This window comes from Sceloporus undulatus, chromosome 2 (genome assembly GCF_019175285.1).
Source record: "Sceloporus undulatus isolate JIND9_A2432 ecotype Alabama chromosome 2, SceUnd_v1.1, whole genome shotgun sequence".
Lineage (NCBI taxonomy): Eukaryota > Metazoa > Chordata > Lepidosauria > Squamata > Phrynosomatidae > Sceloporus > Sceloporus undulatus.
The window spans coordinates 166486085-166510060 of record NC_056523.1 but is presented as its reverse complement, the minus strand read 5'-3'; the positions used below and the strand labels follow the sequence as shown (position 1 = coordinate 166510060).

Below are 23976 nucleotides of genomic sequence, written 5' to 3'. Positions count from 1 at the left end.
GCAGTTCAAAGATTCCATGCAATCTGAAGGTTTGCACATCCAGCTATGCTGTTTTAATACAGTATTACCATTATTCTTATTCTTCTTACAGATATATTTATTTGCATCCCACTTTTTTCCCAAACGTAGAACTCAATGCAACTTACAATTTTAAAACACAATACAGTTAAAAGCATACCAAAAATGGACATTAAAATGAGATTAAACTACTGAAATATTAAATTGATTTAAAACTACATTTACAAAGATAAAATACCATTACAAGATTTAAAAAAAAGCTATTAAGCCAGTTCAATCTAAAACAATACAGCATCCTCAGCCTCTTCTTTAAAAACGTACCATTTTAAAAACCTGCCAGAATAAAAAGGTATTTGCCTGCCAATGAATGGACAGCATGGAGGGGCCATTCTGGCCTCACAGGAAGGGAGTTCCAGAGTTCAGAGCCTGATGATCTCAGGGCCCAGGCAGATTCATATAGGTAGACTGGGAAATAGCCTGGACCTGAGCCATATAGGGCTTTATAGGTCATCACCAGCACTTTGAATTGTCAATAGACTTAATCTACTCTGCCTCTCCCCCCCCCCCTCATTGTTTCCTGGGACCAGCAATGGCAACATCTACACTAAGTGGTCCAGTCATTTTAGGAAACAATACCTTTGGCCACACTCAGGGATGATTCATCTTAACTCTATAGACCTAATGTCCACAAACCCTGGGAAGAAATGTACTGAGTCACACCCTGCTATTTTTCCTGTGAAACGTCATTTTCAGACCTGACTGAACAGCTCAGTCAGCACATTAGGAGGATTCATAAGATCAAGATAAGACAAACTATTCCTGTGGGAAAGAGCTTCAAGTGCCCATTTTATGAAATGCAGCTTGATTTAAAAAGCAAATTAAAAAAATTGATGTCCACTTCAAGCTCCCAAGAATGTCTGAGCTGTAACTGCTTGTATACTCACACAGATACAAGGGACTGAAAAGGAAGGAAACTATGAGAAAACGGAGAAAAGTCAACCCAGACTGTGTTTTAAGCCACTGGCATATGCAATTCATTTTCTAGTTACGCAATTTTCCCCAGGGACACGGCCTGCAGTCCACATGCGGGATCAAATTTCGTGAGCAGTTGTAGGAAAATGCAAGGCCTGTTCATTTGCAAGTCAAAACTAGTGAAGGCAAGCGTACACAAGATATCTTCACACTTTTTTTTTTTTTTTTGTCTTCTGAGAAAGTTTAGCTGCAGACACGGAGTATTTGATAAGATGCACACAGGGAAGGACAGAAAAGATTTCAGCTTCATATGCTAGGTAAGGTCTTCTGCAGCTGTGCCAAACCCAAATGGAATTCAATGGTTTCAGTACAACTGCAAATGTGCAAATACACAAATATACTTGTACCCACCAACTCCAGTTTCCTTTATTAAAAAAAACAAAACACACACACACACACACAATTATCTGCAGGTCAGAGTTGCCTTTGCCGGTTTGGTTGGAGCCAACACACAAGCCGGAATTTCTTTTGTTAATTCAATTTCCTGTTCCAACAGAGTTAGTGGCATCTAGGAAATTTGCATTCCATAGCGCACACACACCCTTCCCCTGGGCTGGAGTTATCAGTGCTCAGGAGACACATTTTACAACAGGAAAAATAAAATCTCCCCCACCCCACCCCCGGCAGCGCAGAGACACCCCCTTTCCACCAGCCAAGCACACCTCAAGAAATCCATTCCTTACCTTTGTCTGGGATGCATCCCCCCTCTCAAACATCATCTTTAGCCTGCTCAGAGGAATGCTACATTTCTCTATTTTCCCTGAAGATTCTGGGTTTTCATTGGCCTCAGGCTTTTCTACTTCTTGTCTGGATTCTCTAAGACAATTTTCCATTTTCCCACTCTCGGGTGAATGGGTTTTTGCCTCTCCGCTGTCAAGACTGAGATATCTGAACTGGCCAAGCACTCCAGAAGAGGAATGGAGTCTCGATCGGGGACCAATCCCTGAGGTTTTGTCAGTTTCTGCTAGAGAAGCAGAGCTGCTTGCAATTCCACCACCAGACAGGCTGACAGCCTTCTGCCTAACCTCTGCACAGCTGCTTCGAAGGGTTTCCTTCCGAACCTCTGTGCCCGGTGCCGGATTCTCCCACTTCTTCTTTAGGACGCTGAGGGTCCCCCTTTTAAAATGTGGGGGAAGGTTTTCGGTGTTCTAAAAAGACAGACAAAAAAAAATACACACACAAAGAAGAAGTTAGAACTGGTTATTAAAGCTCGCAAGATCAAGTTGGAAAGTGCTTCCTTTTCTGAAGAAAGGAAGTGTTACGCTTAACGCCAGTCCTGAGCCTCCTGCTCTTTCAGACAGCTGTGAATAGTTACAACTGTGCCACATGGAGAAAGCCTGACTTCAGGGGTAAGGAAGGGAGAGGGAGGGAAACAGAAAAAAAGAGCTGGAGCAGGAAGTGAGAAAAACAGGATGGCCTTATATGGAAGAATGGGAGTCAGCCTCAGGAGAAAGGGAGAGAGAGTTAGGACCAAGCCTTTCTGACACAAAAGGAATGAAATCCATCCTCTAGCAAGCAGCATCAAGAAAAGGTGCAAAGACATCCAGGAAGGTGACAGCCACAAGCAGCAGGGTTCCCCATCTGTTCCACAAGACAATCATAGGGGACCAATTAGCAGGCTGTTCAAGAAACTGAGGATTAACATTCAGCCACTGCCATAGGCATCTTTAGGAACATTTGCTGGCAACTTTTCATAAATACTATCTCCCAGTGACCTCAACCAACCAAAAGCTTGGCTTCTTTCCCTCCACTGAACAGATAGGACTGTACTCAAGTACAATTTTCTTGCTACCAGCACTGTTCAAATCATAACAAGTATGAGGTCGAAGGCTTTTGTGACATCTGGTGCTGGCGAAACGTCAGGAATAAACTCTTCTAGAATATGGCCACATAGCCCAAAAAACCACAATAAATCTAACAAATATGTTCTTGTTTTAAAGGAACGTTTGTATTCCAAAGTGCCATGCAACTTCGACAACATGTCCCAGCCAGAGTACAAGCCTTTTACTCATTTAACAGCAACACACACAAGTAATTTTTCTAAACAAGTCATTCAAGATACTGTACTCAAACACGATACCTGCCAACGCTGCATCTTCACAACCCGTTCCTTAGGTATCTTACCAAGTATGAGACTAACTGCAAAGTGGAGCAGGTCTGTCAAGCTTTAGAGTATTAAATAGGATTAGTAGCTATATTGGGATTTAAGTCTCTCACCCTATTACTCTTCTGGCCACATTTTGACTACTGCCTTGCAAATTAATGAAAATCCCACCTAAGCTAAAGAAATAGTAGTTCCTTTGCTCAGTTTCAAGTCTGAGCTCAGATTGGCAAAGGAAATTGGTGCAGCAATATTGGAGGGCTAAGAAATGCAATTTTAAGACATGAGTGTGTGTGCGAATGCACACACACACACACACACACAAGAAATGCATATAGGGGGAGAAAAAAAGGGTGAGAGGGAGAAAGGGAGGGAGGGAAGAAGAACTGCATGAAGAGAAATGCATTTGTAGTAAAAGCAACCTTAGACACCCTGGTGATCTCCTGTAATATGGAGACTTGACATACACAGCATACCATGACTCATCCTGCGCTTGGGTTCCTCTGTGCTCAGATGCCCTCATTCAAAGTACTGAGTTAGCATTCCATTTCCTGTTGCCCCTGTGGAAGATGACCTCCCTCACTGTTCACCATTCAAATGTCAAGAAATTCCCAGACTGAAATTTTAAAAGTTTTTCTGAACTACAACTGCCAAGAATCCCTGCACTCACAAGCACAGCCAGTAGCTGTGCTCCTGGGGGATTCTGGCCATTATAGTCCAAAAAATAGGAACTTTTCCCTATCCCAGTGACTATCACATTAAGCATCAGACCTTCTTACTGCATTTTACTTTGAGGTAGACTGAGAGCTATTTGTCTTCTCTTGAAATGCAGTGACTCAGACACAAGCCAAGGAATACTTGCAAAAGAAGCCAAGCATGATAACAATCAAAAGCAGGACAGAGAGTTTCCCAAGTCTTTCCCAATTAAAACATCATCATCTTCCCCAGAGAGCAATCAGTCCCAGTACACAAATATCCTAGGTTAGGCAGTCAATATACAAACAGAAGCCTGGATAAGAATATCTAAGAAACTGTGCCTCAGCTGCATGACCATCATCTCTCTAGGGAGAAAAAAATGAATCAACGGGAATAGGGCAGGCCATTATCAGAATCCTTGATCAGCAATATATTTAATCTTAGAATTGCTCCCTACATCAACTCTCTGTTCCCACTAGTCCCTCCTGTGACCAAATCATCATGGTATTACTAAGGAAGATCTAATTTAACTGCAACCCAAAAGAACTCAACGGTTGGGGGGGGGCCACACTGTGACATATGTCTAGTCTGCACTGCAAAAATAATACAGATTGACACTGCTTTAACTGCCATGACTCAATGCTATGGAATTCTGGGATCTGTAGTTTGTGAGATATTTTGTGAAATATTTAGCCTTCTCTGTCAGGACACTCTGGTGCCACAACAAGCTACAAATCCCTGGATTCCATAGGATGGAGCTATGACAGTTAAAGCAGTGCCAAACTGCATTATTTTTGCAGTGCAGATTAGATCTTCGTTCAGACAGTGTGTCTTAGTAGTTAAAGTGTTTGATTGGGACTTGAGAGATCTGGGTTCTAGACATTAAGCCACTCAGTTAACTCAGCTTCAGCAAAACCTACCTCACAGCACTACTATGATGTTAAATGAGTGGGAAAGAAGATCCATGCACACTACATTTTTGAGTTCATAGAAGGAAGAGAAGGATCTAAATACATAATAAATAAAAAGGGAGAACTGTTAAGTAAAAGGAATCACTGCCTCTTTAGCCACAGTCAAAGGGAAGGCAGTTATTTGCACTCTTCTCAAAAACTGTTGGCTGTTTCCCTCTTCCTGACTTTTATTTAAGGCTTTCCAGTCAGTTTCAAGCCTTAAGTCTTGCCTCTACTCCTAAGCAGACCTCTTAGGTCAAGAAAGTTGTGAAGGTGACTGGAAAGACAGAAGTAAGAAAGCCAGCTTCCATCTGTCCTTCAAGGAATAGGTAATTTCACCATCTTGTGAGAAAATAGAAGTGTTTAAAATGCTGATTTAGCATTGTAATTTGAAGTTATCTTGTTCAAGATCATCCTTTTCCCACCTGCCATTCAAAAGTCAATAACCCTCACTGGAAATTCTTCCAGACAGAAGGCTTCTGCTACACACAATGGAAAGGCACCGTGCAGCCATTCTTTCTCCTGTGCTTTCTCTAGTAAGAAAAAAAGATAGCTGAAACAGTGGGAAAACATAAAAGGGCTGGAAATACAAGATGAAAGTGTGTGGACCTGACAACATCCAGAGGGTCACCCATTCATTCCCTACCCCAACATTCTTCCATACACAATGCCTCCACATCAACAGAAATTAATGAAAGAGATGGAGTCCTGCATCTTTTGATACACCTAGGCCATCTCAAGCACACACTCATCGCACAAGGAGACTGTCCCTCATGAGATGCCCCAGAATAGTGTTTGGCCCAAAGCTGCTTTTTTATGCAGAGCTATATCGGGTTCTACAGTGCCAAAGTACTTACCAAAGCAGCTAGGGGCTACAGACTAGGGAAATGCACAATGTGAACTGTGGCAATGTTGAGACAACAATGAAGATGTTAGGAGAATTGTTTAAGACCAAAGTAGTAGTCAAACTTCCCTTGTGTATGCTTTGACAGGAAGAGTGGGGAAGAGCAACTGCAAGAATATATATTTCTAAAGTGGGAGGTCTAATGCAAAATTATGTATAATGCCAGCCATACAACGGATTAATGGGTTGTAAATATTGTTAAAAGATTACAAATAAAATGAAGTTGGGCAGGTTACTGTTTGTCTTACACAGGACAAACAAAAACAATTTTAAGACTTCTTTGATTATGGTTCTATTTCGCGATAACACCTACATTAGAAACAGCATAGTTTGGACAGTTTCATGTATTTTCCTCAGCAATTGTAGCGGGTGGAGGTGGAGGAGAGAGTTCCAAAAGATTCCAGCACAGATGTTACACTTTGGGCCAGACACAATGTTAAGGCATGTAGGGATGAACTAAAGTTATTTTGGGAAGCAGAGGAACAGAAATGTCAGCTCCTTGATCAAGCTGTTTCCATACTTTTGTGCTGAATAAAGAAGTGAGGATCAGATACTAAGAACCATCTCATTTTTCCTACTGCATGTTTTAAGACAGGAGTGTGCAACACAATAACATAGGCAGCACCCAATGTCCATTTCTGCATGCCCCCACCTGTGCTGCCCACTTTGCTGTGGCTGTGAAAAAACCTTTTCCTTGTTTAAAAGCAAAGGCAAAGACTGTGATCAGCAGCACAACAAATTCAGGATGATGGAGGAGTGCAACTTCTGGCAGGTTCAGGTGTCCCAGTGTAGCTCTTCAACCCCTTGAAATTGTCCTTTCTGGACTCTAGGCTTGCCTGAGAACAAGAAGATAGCTTTAAAATTACCAGATCAGGCAGAACTAGCCTGCATCCATTTCAGTTTGAAAGCTTAGATGTGAACAGAAAAGGCACGAAATCTGAACAGCTGCCTTTACTTCAGAGCACAGAGAGGTCTATTCATGTTTTGAGGTTAGGATAAAGGACATGAGCTAGAAGCATTTTGGGTCTGGGAAACTGAAATTGTGAGTCAGTGCGTGACTTCAGGAAAGTCACTTGACTTTCTTATGCTTCAGTCAACCCCTGAATGAAGAAGAAAGTGGGTCACAGCACGGCCTTAACTGAGCTTCAAAAAGTTACTTTGGACGATAATCCCCAGAATCCCTTGTCAAGGATTCTGGGAGCTGTAGTCCAAAATAGTAATGTTTCCAGGGTCTGCGAGGAATCGAACAAAAACCCAGAAAGCACATTTCTCAGTCAATGTTGGATGGGAAAAAAATCAGACCCATATCTTGGGGAAACTCAAGAGCAGTTGCTAGGGAAGGCAGAGAAACTGAGATGTTGGTGTAGTGTTCATGCTGCTAGTCATTCCATTTTTTAAATAAAACACCCTCTAAATACTTACATTTCTTTTTTTCTCTGCAGTTGCTTCTTCTGCTGCCTTCTGATATCTTTTTAGGAAGGGGGGGGGGGGAAGGTGGGAAAAAATGAGAGAAGTTTTATTTTGAATCCAAACTTTTTAAGTTAAATATTCACAGTCTGTAGGCATTTCAAAAATATATATATATATGTCTAGTACATGAAGTACAATCCTATTATGCTCTATAGAATGACACAAAACAAAACGTCCTAAGAGACATTATTAATTGTGCCATGAACGTGCACAATTAGAGGTCAGTTCATATTCTCAGTGTAATCCTCAGCTGCAAGATATATGCACGCATGCACATGGACAGCAGGGGAGGGGGGTGCAATGTAAGCCAACTAAGGGGAACATGTCTTGGATCTAATTAACATTTTAATCCACCTAAAGATAATGTCACAATACATCTAATTGTCCTCAAGATGCCACAAGAGACGCAACGAATTTTGCTTTAATAGACAAGACAACCCATCCCTCTGCAAGTTGTTCTCAGCCACATAAATCTGTTAAAATTATTTAAAATCAGTTATACCAGAAACTATAGCCTAAAACTAATTTTTAGTATTGGCACTTGCAATACAGTCACCTGGTCCCTTTTCTACTCTCTTTACCCAGCAGAGATATTTTTATTTAAACAGACTTTGTCTACTAAACTAGCTACTGTGTTAGGATTTTTTAAATAGTGGATGGTGGTTGCACTCCTTCCTTCTTGCTGTTTTTTAAAATGCTATAAAACTGCTTGATTTCAACACGATTGTTCATTTAATGGTTTCTCAGTTGCTCTTACATTTTACAATTATGGTGTTTAGCAGTACAGGTTGAGTCTCCCTTATCCAGAATTCCAAAATCCAAAACACTCCAAAAACCAAAACTTCTTTCATGGGTGGCTGAGATAGTGACTCTCTGCTTTTTGATGATTCAATGTATGCAAACTTACTTTCATGCACAAAATTATTTTTAAAAACATGGAATATAAAACTGATTTCAAGCTGTGTAAGGTATAAGGTGCAAACAAAACATGAATTTTATATTTTGACTTCGGTCCCATCTCCAAGATATCTCATTACGTATATGCAGCCATTCCAAAATAAATAAATAAATAAATAAATATCCAACATCCAAAACACTGCTGGTCCCAAGCATTTCAGATAAGGAAGATTCAGTCTTCCTTGAGGGATATTCCTTCCTCAGATAAATAAGACTCTGTCTTCCTATACTGATATCGTAAACCACCTTGGGTCCTGAACTGGGAGAAAGGCAAAGGTATTAAATAGCCACCTTCAATCCCATTTTGGGAGAAAGGTGGGATATAATTCCCACGAATAAAAAAACAAATTCCACATGGGGAAACATGGAATAAAATGATAGCTTTTCATGACTAGTTGACCCCCTCCATCCTCTTGGCAGCAGATGAATGCAGTAAACACAATAAGCAAGCCCCATCTTACCACAAGGCAAAGTAAAGGAAGAGGCTGAGCCTGACCTTTTTTAGCAATAATTTTTAACAGCCACTGGGCAGCTGGCTTCTAGACCAGCAAAGTGTTTGATTGCTTGTTGTTGTTCCCTCTCCCACACAACAGTTGCTTCAGTTAGAGAAGGGGGTAAAGCCAGCTGCAGAGCCCTGTTCCTCCAGCAACTGCTGCTGTTGACACTTCACCTCAGGAAAAAAGAGGTGGAAGAGGTAGTAGCCATGATTTGCCAGGCTATGACTTAGGCTTTAAAGAGTGAGGAGAATTATGGGAGTGACCAAGCTGCCATGGGGAAGGCATGCTTGCCTTTATGCGCAGGAAAGGCAGGGTGATCAGGCATCCACCTTTTCTAGGACATGTTGTACATTCCAACTTTCTGTCCAGGAGGAATTCCAAAACATCCTCCATTTTGTGCATGACTAAGAAGCAGGAATTTATATTTCTATTAGTGTTTTTAGTTTTTATTTGGGAAAGCCCTACAGTCGGACATGCGTATTCGTGGGGGATCCATTATAGACACATACACCTCATGGATATGAAAATCTGTGCATGCTCAAATCCCATTAAAAGTAATGGTGGTTGAGCATGTGCACATGCTAGCATGGTCATGTGCACACACCACCATTAACCAAAACAGGGGCTTGTCATCCGTGGATGGTTAAATCTGCATATGGCAAGGAAGGCAGACTGTATATTGTTCTTGAATGTCCTGCATTTTATGGTGCCTTGTACTCCTTTGCGGCAGGACATCTGGTCACTCTGGGAAAAGGAGTGGCTACCTTGCAAGGCAAAATATGGGGACAGGAGTCCCAAGCTGTACCCCCACGCTACCTAAAAGTAGAGCCAAGCTCTCTTGCTTTTGCTCTGCTCGCTGCCTGGCTAACTGTTGCCAAATTGATATTTGCCTTCTTCCACTACTAAACTGATCTGACACTCAAGAGGAGCCAGAAATGGGAGCCACATTCAGTGATAAGAAATCCCCTCCTCAGATGCATATCTCCATTCACTTTGACTTCGCATATAATAAGCACAGGGCAGGCGCATCCCTGCAAAGCAGTGCCCCCCACCTCCAGATACTGAAGAAAAAACAGTATGAAAGATTCCTTCCCTAAGGAGGGCTCAGGTTACTGAGCAGCAAGTGTGGAGAGGAGGAAAAGCCAGAGATATTTTATAGGCATTATTTGGTCATTTGATATCTCAGAAAGTGTTCATAGGTTTCTTCCCTCCCCACCATTTGTGCTAACAGAAGATGGCATCAAAAGGGTGGTTGTTCTTCAAGACAAAACAAGGACTGCATCTGCGCTGCAGAAATGATGCAGTTTGACACCACTTTAACTGTCATGGTTCCATCCTATGGAAGCCTGGGATTTGTAGTTTGTTGTGGCACTAGAGCTCTCTGACAGAGAAGGCTAGCTATCCCACAAAACTACAAATCCCAGAATTTCATAGCATTGAGTCATGGGAGTTAAAGAGGTGTCCAACTGAATTATTTCTGCAGTGCAGGTGGAACACAGTCATTTCGCCATTAAAATCTTGGACTCTGATATGCAACCCTTAATTGAATATACATATGGCCAAGGTTATTCTGTGCAAATGTCCTAGCAATCAGATCTAAAGTTAGAGATATCAGACACAGCTTGGTCCCACATATGGTCCTCTGCCCCATACAGTTTGCCCCTCCATTCTGGACACACACATGCAAAAATGGAAACTTGCCGATATTCAAGCCTCATTGGCTTGAATGGTGCCGCATGTCCACAAGCATGCACATGCATATGCTGCTGGCACACACTCCATTTAGTACCCCCCACAAATACACAAGGAGTGCAGATTTCAAATCCATGGAAACAGAGGGGTTACTATATATGTCACAATCAACTGCTACAAAAGAGAGGTTTTTCAAAGTTATCCACAAATGGTATTTAACACCAGTCCAGCTTTCCAGAATGATTAAAAATGTTCCATCATCCTGCTGGAGGGGCTGTGAAAGTATAGGTCTTCTTCGTAGTCTCTGTGCCTCACACAACAGGGGTTTGTGCCTGTGCAAAGAGTTATTTGGAAGCTCAAAAACTGAGTTGACTGGCGGGTAGCCCTGCCCACTCCCATCTACTAAGCATGCCCAATCCCGCCAATCTAGCTCCAACTTCAGTTCCCTTTTGTCTGCCGCAAGAGAAACTAGGATCATATCAACATATGTGGCTTGACTGTCCCATGTGAAAAAGTTCTTGGCTGCAGATCAAGACCATATAGCTTGCATTACAGATCAAATTATTCATTTCTGTCCTGCTCTTTTATTGTTATTCCTTTATGTTAATGTTAACAGTAATCTGAAAAGCAAATTTAACTGCTTTTTTTTTCATGGCTAGAAGTGGCTAGATGGTGGGAATCAGGTAATAACAATAGATAATTGGGATTCCTGGCTAATGGATAAACTCTCCTATACAATAAGAAACTGTAACAGACACAAGAAGCAAGACACATCCTATGATGAGTGATCAAAAATTATTGAATATATTAACAATAACTCGCCTCAACGGCCACCTCCAACTGCTCAAGCAGACTTATGGAAAGACACTTTATGTCTCGATTCTTCTTTCAATGATGACACTTCAGGATCTAACTAGATTATCCTCTTGTTCTCTGTTGGTGAAACTACATCTCATACCATTGTTAACTGTTCTTTGTTGACGTTTCTTCTTTGTATGGTTTATGTCCTGTCCATTTACTACACTGTTGATTTTCTCCACTCAAAACTAACATTGAATAAACATTTTTAAAAGAAAAAAAATCTTGGGCTCTATTTCAGTATCATACATGACTGGCGAGCAATTTAGTGCAGGCTCAACATGCTTTGTTATTTTGGAGTGAAGGGAGGGGAGTATAAGGAAAAATATACAGTATACATATTTGCTTGTTCAGATAGAGGTGGGGTGCTAGCAGTCTGAGCTTGGTTTTGGTGGTATTTTTCTTCCATTGTAGGAGCTACATGTTTTTCTTGCCTGAAATAAGCTACAAAGAGGGAGAAAGAAAATTTCTGAAACACTGGGATATAGTAGAATGGAGCATGGGGTCCAGTCCAATAGGTGAAGTACATCTGAACATCTGGTTTGTCTCTCTGATGGTTAAGCTCTGCTTATTCCCCTGTACCTTAAACAATGAAGGTCAGGGCTTCCTGAGTGGTACTTGCTAATTTATTCAAATTGTTAATATATTCCTATTGTATTTTCATACCGGGGAATGGCATTTGTAGAAATCTCTGCCTCAGGTGTCAAAGTAATTTGGCCAGCCTTGATACTATATAAATCTTGACTTGGAACAGGGTGTGTCACACCATTTGTTTTTCTGCTTCAAGCAGCAAAGTGTCTTGGGCCAGCCCTGTTTTGTAGCTTAGCTGCAGCAAATAGGAAACATTATTTAAGGATTCATATTGTCATCTTTCTAGTACTGTAACTGCACACCACTCAATAAAAACTCATTAGAACAATTAACATCAATTATAAAATGCAATAACTTTTCATAAGAACAAAACAAAATAACAAAGACAAGCTCAGCAGATAAGCCGAGACACAGGAGCGGAAATGATCTAACTAGGAAATCAAAAGCCTGCTAGAATACACACCTTTGTATTTGTTAAATGGACAACCTGCATGCTTTGGGAACACTATAAGAGCCGCAATTGAGCCCCAAAGAGCAAATAACACCATGAAGTGGTTATAGCCATTGAGAAGTCTCCTTATACAGTACTTTGGAAACAGAGAAGCAAGAATGGGTCAGCCATATACAAAGACAATCTTACTGGATTGAGTCAGATTTATGTGTTGTATGAGGCAGAACAGCAATGGTGCCTCTGCTACCTCCTTAAAAATGCATGGTATTAAAGGTAAGCCAAGTTATTTTGGCATCTGTGGCAGAAAACCCCACAAACATCTCTATCCCTACCAATGGCGGTAAGAATTCAAAAATAATAAATGTCATGAGCAACAATTTTCTGTCCTTTCATAACAGCTCATTGTGCCTAAAGACCCTACGGGCTGAACTTGGATGTCAGAAACCACACTTGGAAGGCAAATGACTGTCACTGAAGCCTCCCCATCCCCAGGCCCAGAGCAGCTTGAACAACTTTGTCTATATTTCATCCTGTTGCACCTTTAAAATATATTCAATACTTTGTTACTAGCTGGCACTGTGATGAACCTATCTTTTCTCAATGATTGAAACCACTTCTTCCAATAGTGATGGCCAGTACAGAATGCGAAAAGGACTGCAGCCAAAACAAGGCCATAAAAACATAAAGGGAAGTTTTGGCATGGGGGCATTTCTCACTGCAGAAAAACATAAATTCTTTATGGAAAAAAAATAATAAGGGAGCAACTTCCCTCTCCCCCACACAAAATTGTGCAATTTGGCCTGCACATGTTGAATAGCCATGCAATGTAGAGTGCCACTTTCAAAAGAGAGGCAGAAAACCTGAGGATGGAATAAAATCTTTTAATTGCAGGGAATGGCAGGTTGGAATAAATTATTCCTGTTAAGTGGATGGGTACACTGCAACATTGTCTTGCAGGCTTCAATTATTATATATAGTCCAAAACATCTGAAAGACCAAAAGTGTCCTCGCTTCTATCAAGGAGGACACTCTCGTCAATGAAAACAGGAGTGTACCTGTTTGTATTCACTGTATCGCTGAATGTCTTTGCAACCATGCAACTGCCACTATCGTACTCTCTTCCTGTCTTCCCTTTAATCCCACTTCCCTGCCCCATGTCCTACCTAGCATGCCTTCCCTTTTTAAAATTGCTACTTTTATTTATTTTTATTCTCACTTTCTCATACAATTCTGGAACTCTGCTACTGAGATATAGATTTGTTTGTTTTTTAAAGAAAAGAAATAGAAAAATAAAATAAAGGTAATCAGGTTGCTTGGGAATACCGGTGGGGAACAGGGAGAAAGGAGGCAATGCTTACACTATATGACCGACAATATCACAATTGCCCCAGAAGTGACATTTCGTACCTGGGGACTAGCAAAGTTGCAACTTCATTGATAGGTTTCCCCATCAATGAAAAGGGATGTTCTAACTGCACTTGGGGGATGCAGCAGCTAATAGTTAGAGGCAACATTGCGTGTTAAATATCACCAAAGCCATTTTCCACCCAGATCTAATTGCAATTTAAAAGTTATGTGTAGCAATCTCCTATAAGGTTGGTGAAAAAAAAATCAATCAAAATAGTCAAGCAGTTGGAAAGCAACTGCCTTATGACCACTTCAGGTTCTCAACCAGGGATCCATGAGAGGTTGCTCAAGTTTTGTGAGGGATTATGGTTGAAAAAAAATCCAAAGTTTTTAATTTTTATAGGGGTTTCCTGAGACCTGACCATTTCAAGGTTTCTTCAGTTAAAAAGACTGACAAAGGATGGGGAACAAGTAAAAATGGTTAGGGGGCAGCTTAGAAAAAAAGGTCAGCTTGCTTAAAAGGGAATGCAATAGAAATATACAAACTTATGAATAGTGCGAAAAAGTAAATAGGGAAAGACATGAAGTGAAGCTGAATGGGAGGAGATTCAGGTCATCTGTGATCATATCCTAAGTCCCCTAGGCAAATTTATGGTGGAGCTGCAAATTGTTATCACCAAGTTACAGCTCAAAGTTCATACTCTTAAACTTAGGCTATAATCATTTCATTCTGCAATTCAAACCATGGTGCCCAGTCCAACCCCCCCCCCCCCAAGAAAGATCAGTAATGGGCCTTATCTATACACAGCATCTCAAAGGATTACTCAAATTAAAACTAGTGCTTATTAAAGTTACTTTTGGACTCCAGCTCCCACAATCCCAGCCTCTGTAGTGGCCATGTTGGCTGGGGATTTATGGAGAAAGGATGTCCAAAAGTAACATTTCCAGGCTCAGTTCAAAATCAAAGCAGCTGCATAGCCAGTCAGAAACACAACTTCTGGAAAACTGCCCTCTAAACCTTGCCCTCTCAGATAAAGAATAAAGCATTCCAGTCCTGACTGGTGCACTTTGAATCCTGCTAGCACTGCACTAGTCAAATCTTATGAAAAAGTGACTCAGATTTTACATGCACCCCATCAATAAAGAAAGAAATACGTGTGTGCATGTGTGTGTGTCCAGCCAAAAAAAAACCCACAAATGCCTCCAGGAGAGGCAATTCACTTTTTAACTAGGTTCTGTGTCCGCATTGAGGATAAGAAATGTCCCTGCCTCATTCCTGCATTGATCTATTTAAATGGCATAGAGGGCCAAAACAAGCGAAACATGGGTCAAATCCATGCTCCAGGGTGATTCTCTGGAGTAAAATGAGTACTCGTTTGCTCTGAGTCAGGCCAGAAACTCTGGAGAATCCTGAGCATGTGGACTGCATGCCAGTGTAGGGATAGGAGGAGCATCGGCCAGTGGGCAGAAGAGGTCAGGAGGCAGTGCCCTGACCCGGCTGATCTAATGACCTCTTCCCACCGAGCAATTCTAGCTCCCACCAGTGCACTGTCACTAGTTTGTGCAGTTCCTCCTGTACATACTGTGCTTTAACAGGGCCAGGGCCAGGATGGGAGGGGGAGTGTGTGGACAGTGCTCCTGGTATCATCCCATTTCAGTGCCAATTGTGAGGACAGTTCATTCTCTCTGAGGATCCAGAAGCCCAAACAGTAAGATGGGTTTTCTTGTCACTGTGGACATGGCCCCAAATTGCAGAGGCTCCCTGCACTGTTTAACATCCTGAATCCCCTGTTCTGTTTTCTCAAAACAGGAGCTAGACATCCAGCCATTTCTAGTTTGTTTCTCTTTTCCTTTGCCCTTCCTTTGTCATTTTTGGCAGTTCAGAGGGTCCACAGACAGAATATTGCCCCCCAGAGCTTCTTAATTTGTTTACACCTCCAGTTTAAATCTGCAGCCAATTGTACTATATAAATATAGCCAGGCTGTTATCGACTTTTCATTTGCCATGAGAACTCTGGATTATTTGAGATTCTATTGTACTTCCTAAAAGGCTGGGTCAATGAATTACTAACCAGATGTGTTCCACTACATTTAAAAATTGTCAGCACATTTTATGTATAAAAATTAGACCTCTACTACATAATGAATCTATGGTGTGGAATTTTATTTTTCAGGGGCTAAGAAATAGCCAGTGTGGCACAGTGGTTTGAGTACTGGACTAAGACTCTCAAGAACCAGGGTTCAAATCCCAGCTCAGCCATAAAAACCCACTGATGACCTTGGGCAAGTCACACTCTCTCGGCCTCAGAAGATGGCCATAGCAAACCTCCTTTGAAGAAATTTGCCATGAAAACTCCATGATAGGTTCACCTTAGGGTCACCACAAGTCAGAAGACTTGAAAGCACACAACAACCAAGAAGTGGTTAGCAGAAGCCTTTCCACAGAAGGCCTAAGTTGACATATTTCTGAAGGAGACAAGAATTTAAAATATGCAGAGTACAAAGTCTCCTACTTCCCACAAGGAATCCTTCCACATACAGTCAGTTCCAATTTCTGTCAAAAGAGAAGGCACTGCCATCTTGACACCAGCCTGGATTGCTGAAAGGCTGATTACAACCACCAGTTCCTTTTGGTTTGATTTGCTTCCTCCTCTGCTTATTGGAAAACTATTAAAACTGTGCTGGTGAATTCAGTAAAAGCATTTCCTGAAAACACTTAAGGAAGAAAAGTTGGCAAGCAGCTCCTCATAGTTACCAAGTTTGTTTTCCTAGTTCCATCAAAACAGGACAAAGTTCCCTCGCTCTCCAGCCTCACTTCTCTGCAAAGAAACAAGAGTTCTGATACAGAGAATCAATTAAAACATCATAGTAAACTATAGTTGGCTTATCTAGGATTTCATATGATGTGAGAACTGTCAAACAGTAATTGCACTACCTTCAGAAGGCAATACAGAAGAAGTGCTGAGCAGATGGAGGTAAAACAGACAAGCTGACCTAAGCAAGGAACGGCCAAGATCTGAGGCTGATTTTCTGCATCCTTGACCCACAACCGGCTCTATAAACCCCTCGAAAACAAGATATGCATTGTTTTAAAGAAAAATCACCACTCTAGGAGACAAACCATTATTTTCGCAGGAGGGCTTGAAGCCTGCACAAACAGCCCCAGGGATCACATGTGGCCCCTGGACAGCATGATTCCCACCCTATTATCTACAGTGAAACTTGGCTGAAAATTATTGTTGCTGTGTGTCTTTCAGTTATTTCCAACTTATGACGACCCTAAGAATATATGGTAACTGAAATCCATGGTTTGAGCTCTATCACAGCAGAACAAACTATAGCTTTGTTGGACATTTGTAAAGAGCCAGTGAAAGTCTGCACAGCGTACCTTAAGATGGCAAGCCTCAGTAAAGAGTCAAAGCACTGCCCTACTAAAGTGAAATAAGATCCTTAAATTAAGTAGTTCAACTACTGCCTCTTAGGTATCCTTTTTACAGTTGCATCCAATCGTCCAAAAGATAGAATATTCAACCTATTTTCATGATATGAGCTTCTGTTTGCCTCCCCCTACTGGAAACCTAGTTATAACATTAAGAGTCACTTTTAGGGGTTTGCTTTTCCCCTTAAAGTACACTGTGGACTTTGCCCCTTTTAACTTTATCGTTCCCATGTCAGACAGCACTGCTATTGGCTAAACTGAATTCATTCTCTTTCTTTTTCTCTCCCTATCTCAATCCTAGCTTACACTAGAATGAACCCACAGGCCCTGCAGTCTTTCCCCACAATAGCAGATGGAAATATTTGGGAACTGTAATTAAGAAGTTCCACCTTTTAACTGGAAAGTGTTCACTGGAGAGAGGTTGTTCTGGCACTTCTCAATCTAGAATCTGTTTGCCTACTCAGTTACCCTGACTTAACTTCCACTCTGTTCTCATGTCTTTCATTCAAAGTATGGTGTGAAAGCAGCTTCCTCTGAGTACATATGTTGGACTACAAATCCCATCACCCCAACAACTGGGCATTACTGCTGTGGTTGGTGGCAGCTATAGTCCAACACTGCTGGAAGGCAATGGATTGGAGAAGGGTGCTATCATGAAAAACTGCAAACCTTGCTGTTTAATAATGTCATTTTGACAAAATGGTTATTTCAGTATTATGAATTATTTATTTATTTATTTATTTATTTCTATGACGCCTTTCTCCCCAGAGAGACCCAAGACGGCTCAGAGACATAACATTTAAAATCTCAATAAAATTCAAAACAATTAAAAAATTTATATCCAATACAAAATCACAAAAACATACAAAAGTTAAAAATAAACTAACCCCCCTTCTATGCATTATATACCAAATGCCTGCCTGCATAAAAACATTTTTACTTGCCAGAAAAAAGCCAGCAGGGAGGGGGCCAGCCTAGCCTCCCAAGGAAGCGAATTCCAGAGGGTTGGAGCAGCCACCGAGAAGGCTCTCTCTCACGTCCTCAACATGTGAGCCTGTGATCTTGGGGGGGATCAAGAGAAAGCCTGCTCCTAAAGATCTTACGGCTCTAGCAGGTTTATATGGGGAGAAATGGTCTCTCCAATAGTCTGGACCCAAGTCATGTAGGACTTTATAGGTCATGACTAGGACATTGAATTGTGCCCGGAAACAAACGGGTAGCCAGTGAAGCTGTTTTAACAATGCTCCCTATAATTGGCCCAGCATTCTAGATGTGGCATTTTGGACTTGCTTAAGTTTCCAAACAGTTTCCAAAGGAAGCCCACGTAGAGTGCATTACAGTAGTCCAAACAGGATGTAATCATGGCATGTGTCACCATAGCCAGATGTTCATAGGATTACACAGAGAATGACCTGAGAAGCACTCAACACTACAACATTTGTGGAGCGAAGCAAATGCAGCTCTGGCCAGTAATATGCATGGGAAATGACTGGAAAGCTCTACATAATAGTGGAAGATTTATTTAACTTTATTCACTGTAGGATCATTTCCATTTCTAACCACAACTGGCTCAATAGACTGGATCACTGCTGCCATTCCTCAGCCATTCAAAGCTGGTAAGACAAACTGAGTTTTACAGTCCATCTATATCATATTCTTAACAAAATGTTGCTGAGCTGAATATTATATTCAAGGACAGCTGTATTGGCTATACAGCAAAATAAAACAAAATACAAAATCCACAAAAGAGCAAACTCTCTATTGGCCAACTAAAATACACAAAATACATAATGCAAGATTTGGAAGTTCCATTGGCTTCTTCATCATGTTAAAAATCATACAGGAGAAAAAAAGTGACGGTGTTGGGGCCACGTGCCTACATTTTGTATCAGATATTGTCTCTGTTGTAGTTCAGATGATTTGGAGAGATCTCAATGCATGGAGAAGCCACTCCTCTCTTTGCCATGTGGAGAATGAGACAAACAGGATATTGTCACCCTTTGAACATTCATTTATCCTAGGGCGAAAAACCTGTTGACCTCGAGCTATTGTAGAACTGCACCTCATAGCATCATTGCCTATGTTGACTCAGGGTGCAGGGAATTTTAAATTCAACAACATCCAAAGGACTGTAAGATTCCTGCCCCTGAGCAGGCTTATTGTTTTATGTAAAAATCATGTTGGGTTTTTTCACCACAATCCCCTGACATTTTTATTTCATGTAGGTCTGTTACTTTATTGATATTCCCAGATGTTACCTAAAAAGGGGCACAACTTAAAATGTAACAAGATACCTTTCAAATAAAGACTCTTTTTAAAAAGCAGACAGGGCGCTTGAAGCAGAAAAAGCTACAAGTGGTTACTACCATTTCACGACTTGATTACTGTAATGTCCTCCTGGCTGGGCTTCCTCTTTCTCACCTTCGTCCTTTAATCTCTGTCCAGCATTCAGCTGCACGCATTATCACTTCCACCCACCGCTCTGACCACATCTCTCCTGTGTTGGCATCCCTTCACTGGCTCCCTCTCCCTTTCCGCATTCAGTATAAGCTCCTGCTGTCGACATTCAAAGCCCTCCATGGACTGGCCCCTCCTTACTTATCAGACCTTCTTTCTCCTCACCTTCCCACCAGGGCCCTCCGTTCTGGTAGTCAAGGGTTCCTGTCCCAGCCCAGGATTTCCTCTGCTCCATCCCGGATTCGCCCCTTTTCACTTGCTGCCCCTCACTCCTGGAACCTTCTTCCTCCACAAGCAAGAGCCATCACTTCTTTAACCAGCTTCAAAACGGAGTTGAAAACCATCCTGTTCCGAGAAGCCTTCCCAGGCATCGCATAATTGTCGCTTACTATCTGATGTTCTGTTGTTGACTGTTTATCGATCCATTTCCTGTATTGCTATGTACTGTATATGTATTATCCTACTTGTCAGTATGTATTTTCCCTGGATAATGATTAACCTTCCATTTTGAAGCCAAGCCCTCCCTTCAGTCCATCTGCCTTGGTCCAGGCCTCGGAGGTTGAGAGGAACTGCTGGACCTCTTACCCTTTCCCGTCACCACTCCCTTCTCCTTCTGTGTCATGTCTTTTTAGATTGTAAGCCTGAGGGCAGGGAACCGTCTAACTAAAAAGATTGCATGTACAGCGCTGTGTAAATTTACAGCGCTTCATAAATAAAGGTTAATAATAATAATAATAACTACTGTCTCCAAGACAGGGCTAGTCAAATTTCTTATTCTTCATAAGAGAAGCTGTCTCAACATGTCAAGGTATGCTATCAAGAAATGGGCAGCTATGAGGGTTTTTTAAATTTCCTGTAATATGACAAGTGTTTTTTACCCCACATCATTTCAGTAATTTATGCATGGCGCTTGTACACAAAACTAGGCTCTTTTGCTTTGTTAAGAAACGCACACACTGAGAAAGCAAGCACAGAACAACAGACTTACTGATCAGGGAAAAACCATCCAATGCTTTTACTTGTAAAGTCCATGGAACAAGGAGGTATTTTGCATTCTGCTTGTGTTTTGCACAAAAACATTCAGCAATTTGCGCCTCAAAAAGTCTTGCAAATTAATATGACTACTGTCTTCAAAAATTAGGGGGAAATTCCCACCATCCTGCTCAACCAGGAAAGTAAAATTGTGATTTTTTTTAATGAATTACGATTTATATCATTATCCCAAAGAAAGAGAACACAGTATTTTTGAACAAGGAGCAACAGAACTTACTTTGAGAACCTCTCCATAAGAGCAGAGGACTTGTTCTTGTTGACAAGGGACAACTCTTTGGCAGTGATCCTCAGAGAATGAGATGTCCATTGCCTTCTGTTAAATGGAGATGGTTCCATCTTGAAATGCTGCAGCAGCTAGAAAGGAAGAAAAAAACACCAAACAAAAAAGGCTCATTTTTACATAGCACACTCCTCTCTCTCCCCACCTCCCTCTCCACAGTTTGCCTTCTGAAATTCTCCTCATTCCACCGACTCTAAATGACAGTAGTTGTCCACTTTCAAACTGAAGAAGAAGCATAAGAGTTTTCATGACAGATTCCTTTGAAGATCCTTGAAATGATCTTTAGTTTAAATGTTATGAAACCTAATCAAGGAAAGCAAAGCACTCTCACCTTACTGCCTGGATAATCTATAACACTCTTTTCGCCTGGTATAATTTATGATGTGGAAGTGTACGCATACTCCTTGGATTTCCCAGCACCAGCCACCCACCATTCAGATAGTTCTCATGCTAGCTGTATATTGCCATCTCTGACATTTTTGTTGCAAAAGAAAGACCAAACACAAGGAAGATCAGATATCCCAGTTCAAGCTATTTTCAATATCAGTATACAGCAATGGAATAAATTTAGCATAATTTCATTTGTGAATTTGGCTGCTTAGAGTTACTCTGCTGTAGTTGATGGATATTATAGTAAATAATAATGATGTGGATAGTGAATTCACAGTTAAGTTAAAAAACCACGAAACTTGAGACTGATCACTGAGCAGCACCTTTTATTCTATGTGGTTTTACCTTTCTTCCATTTTCTAAAGTATTACTGGCATCTTGACTTCTCTAAGTACAGCTTCCTAGCTTAATAACTAGCATCTGGTCAGTCCAGCATGTCAAGTTACTCTATCCAGAAATGGGCAGCTCATTTTCCTAAGCCAGCTCCATCTGGAATTTTAAGGGGGAAATGCTCCACTACAGAGGGGCATGTGTATACAGAAGAATGTTCTTTATCCTGAGATTTGTTTGTTTTTTTTACCCATGCAGGTATTTCTTAAAATGCAACCCTGCCTACAAAATTTCTTTCTCATCCAGCTTGCATTGCCTGAAACACGTCAGTTATCTTGTCCCAGGGCTTAACTTCGGTTTCAAAATGCCAAGATCTAACATCAGCAAGACCCTGTTCAAATGAAGTACTGGAACTGGTTTTTCTACTTGCTAGCTTGGGAAAGTGACCCAGCCACAAAATCCAATTGGGAGGAAATTGCATGTGCATGCACACACGCACACACAGAGATGAAAAATGACAAGAGGGACAGACACTTCTTCTGTTCTTTAACATAATAGACATAGCTGCAACCAGGATTAAGCAGTCTTGAAGACACTACTGCGGCACAGATCCTCATGGAAAGGCATATAGACAACTGTATCAAAATAGCAAACGAAATCACCAAATCTCTATCAGCTCTGCTATGAAGTCATTTGGGGCAAAACTAGACCTCCCTGAATCAGTCACCTATATTTACTTCCATGTGCCCTGTTGCCATGCAGAGTGAATAGAGAGGGATTTGAAGAAAAGAGTTAGCACACCTCTTCACCTATGCATAACCTTTAACATCCAAACCTGATAGCACTTGTTGTATGTGATAAAGGCAGACATACAGATAAAATTGGCAAGTAACTGTGGACAACTGTCGCAAATATTGAACTCCTTCATATTTAACTTCATGTGTGCCAATCTTCTCTTTTCAATATTAGCACTCCATCCTGCTGCCCTACCCACAAATGTATTGATTTCTTTGTTACACTTGTACCCCACTTGTAACCCGCTCCAATAAACTTAAAGTGTATACATGCCTCTCCTCCCCACTCTATGATCACAGCAACCCTGTGAAATAGGTCAAGCTAAGAGACAGTGACTGTGTGCCATTTACCCACCGAGTGCCATCACTCAATGGGGACTAGAACTCAGATCTCCCAGTTCCCAGGCCAGCCAGTGGTAGCCAGTGGCTTCCATGACAGGACAGTGGGGCAGTAAATACATTCCAAGTTTAGTCTGAACATTAAAGGAGCTATCCAAGTTTATTTACTATATCCTATCCCACAAATATATTCAGAATAAAATCCAGAGTGAGTTCACTTGCACCCACCCACCACTGACATTAGAGCCCCAGTCACCACTGAGTCCAACACATAAACCACTACACCACACTGGTTTACAACAGTTTAACCACATCATTGCTGTTTGTATGAACAGGGCACTAATGACGAACTTCACTAGACTGCAAGAAGCAGAAATGCTCCTACTCCCTACACTGTATATTAATTATGTCCTTCTTCCCCTTGTTAAACTTTTATAAGTTGGTGAATATTTCAGGTGAGCTCCGCATTTTATTGCTTGAAAAGCTCACTAACTGCCAGCTGATGGCAGGTGGGTGGGGAAGAGGGAAGCAGAAGGAGAGACACAATGTACAATTTGGTACTTGGGAAACTTGGTGTTCTCGGAGGTCAGTTACCAGAACACATTGGCCTACACTGAAGACAAATGCACTGAGAGTGTGACAGGTTTTTCCTTACAAGCCTCATTTGAAAACAAAAAATGGTTCTGTTTTTATGCAGTAACTAGTTGAAGGAGTACAAAGAGCAATCAAGTATTATCAGATTGAGCTTCCCTAGGAAAAGTAAGACTGAGAACCACAGAATATCAACTGTTGCCCAGCAGCAAAGAAGACCACAGGTTTAAATGAGGCCTTGTGTAACCATACAAATACTCTACAAACACCTCATCAACAACCTAAAGAGTTTAAAATGAAGTCTGAACACGATTTCCATCCCCTCCTCCTATTTCACAACAGATACCGAAATTACTAAATATGCTCTTGCTTGCTTTTTCATTATCTTTTCCAAATACCCATAGAGAGCCATGGTGTAGTGGTTTGATCACTAGACTAGAACTCTGCTCCAAAACACACTGCAGAAATAATCCAGTTTGAGACTGTTTTAACTGCCTTGGCTCAATTCCGCAGAATTCTGGGAACTGTAGTTTGATGAGACATTTAGCCTTCTCTGTCAGAGAGCTCTGGTGCCTCAATAAACTACAATTACCAGGACTCCCTACCACTGAGCCAGGGCAGTTAAAGTGGTCTCAAACTGGATGATTTCTGCCATGTGTTTTGGATCTTGGAAAACCAAGGTTCAAATCCCCACTTGGCCATAGAAACACATTTGAGCAAGTCACATTCTCTCAACCTC

At 41.3% G+C, this 23976-nt stretch overlaps 1 protein-coding gene across 5 annotated transcripts in view; it reads right to left on the bottom strand.

Moving 5' to 3' along the window:
- The window catches only part of LIMA1 (LIM domain and actin binding 1), a 78130-nt gene that overhangs the window by 39969 nt on the left and 14185 nt on the right, over positions 1 to 23976 (bottom strand). For 4 of the 5 annotated variants that reach the window (XM_042448704.1, XM_042448705.1, XM_042448703.1 and 1 more), the window contains 3 exons: positions 20731 to 20867; positions 7124 to 7169; positions 1734 to 2198 (listed from right to left, as the gene is read on the bottom strand). In XM_042448704.1, coding sequence (XP_042304638.1) covers positions 1734 to 2198; positions 7124 to 7169; positions 20731 to 20849 — 630 coding nt within the window. In that variant the 5' untranslated portion in view covers positions 20850 to 20867. The remainder of the gene's footprint in view (positions 1 to 1733; positions 2199 to 7123; positions 7170 to 20730; positions 20868 to 23976) is intronic. The other variant, XM_042448707.1, reaches the window with a different exon arrangement.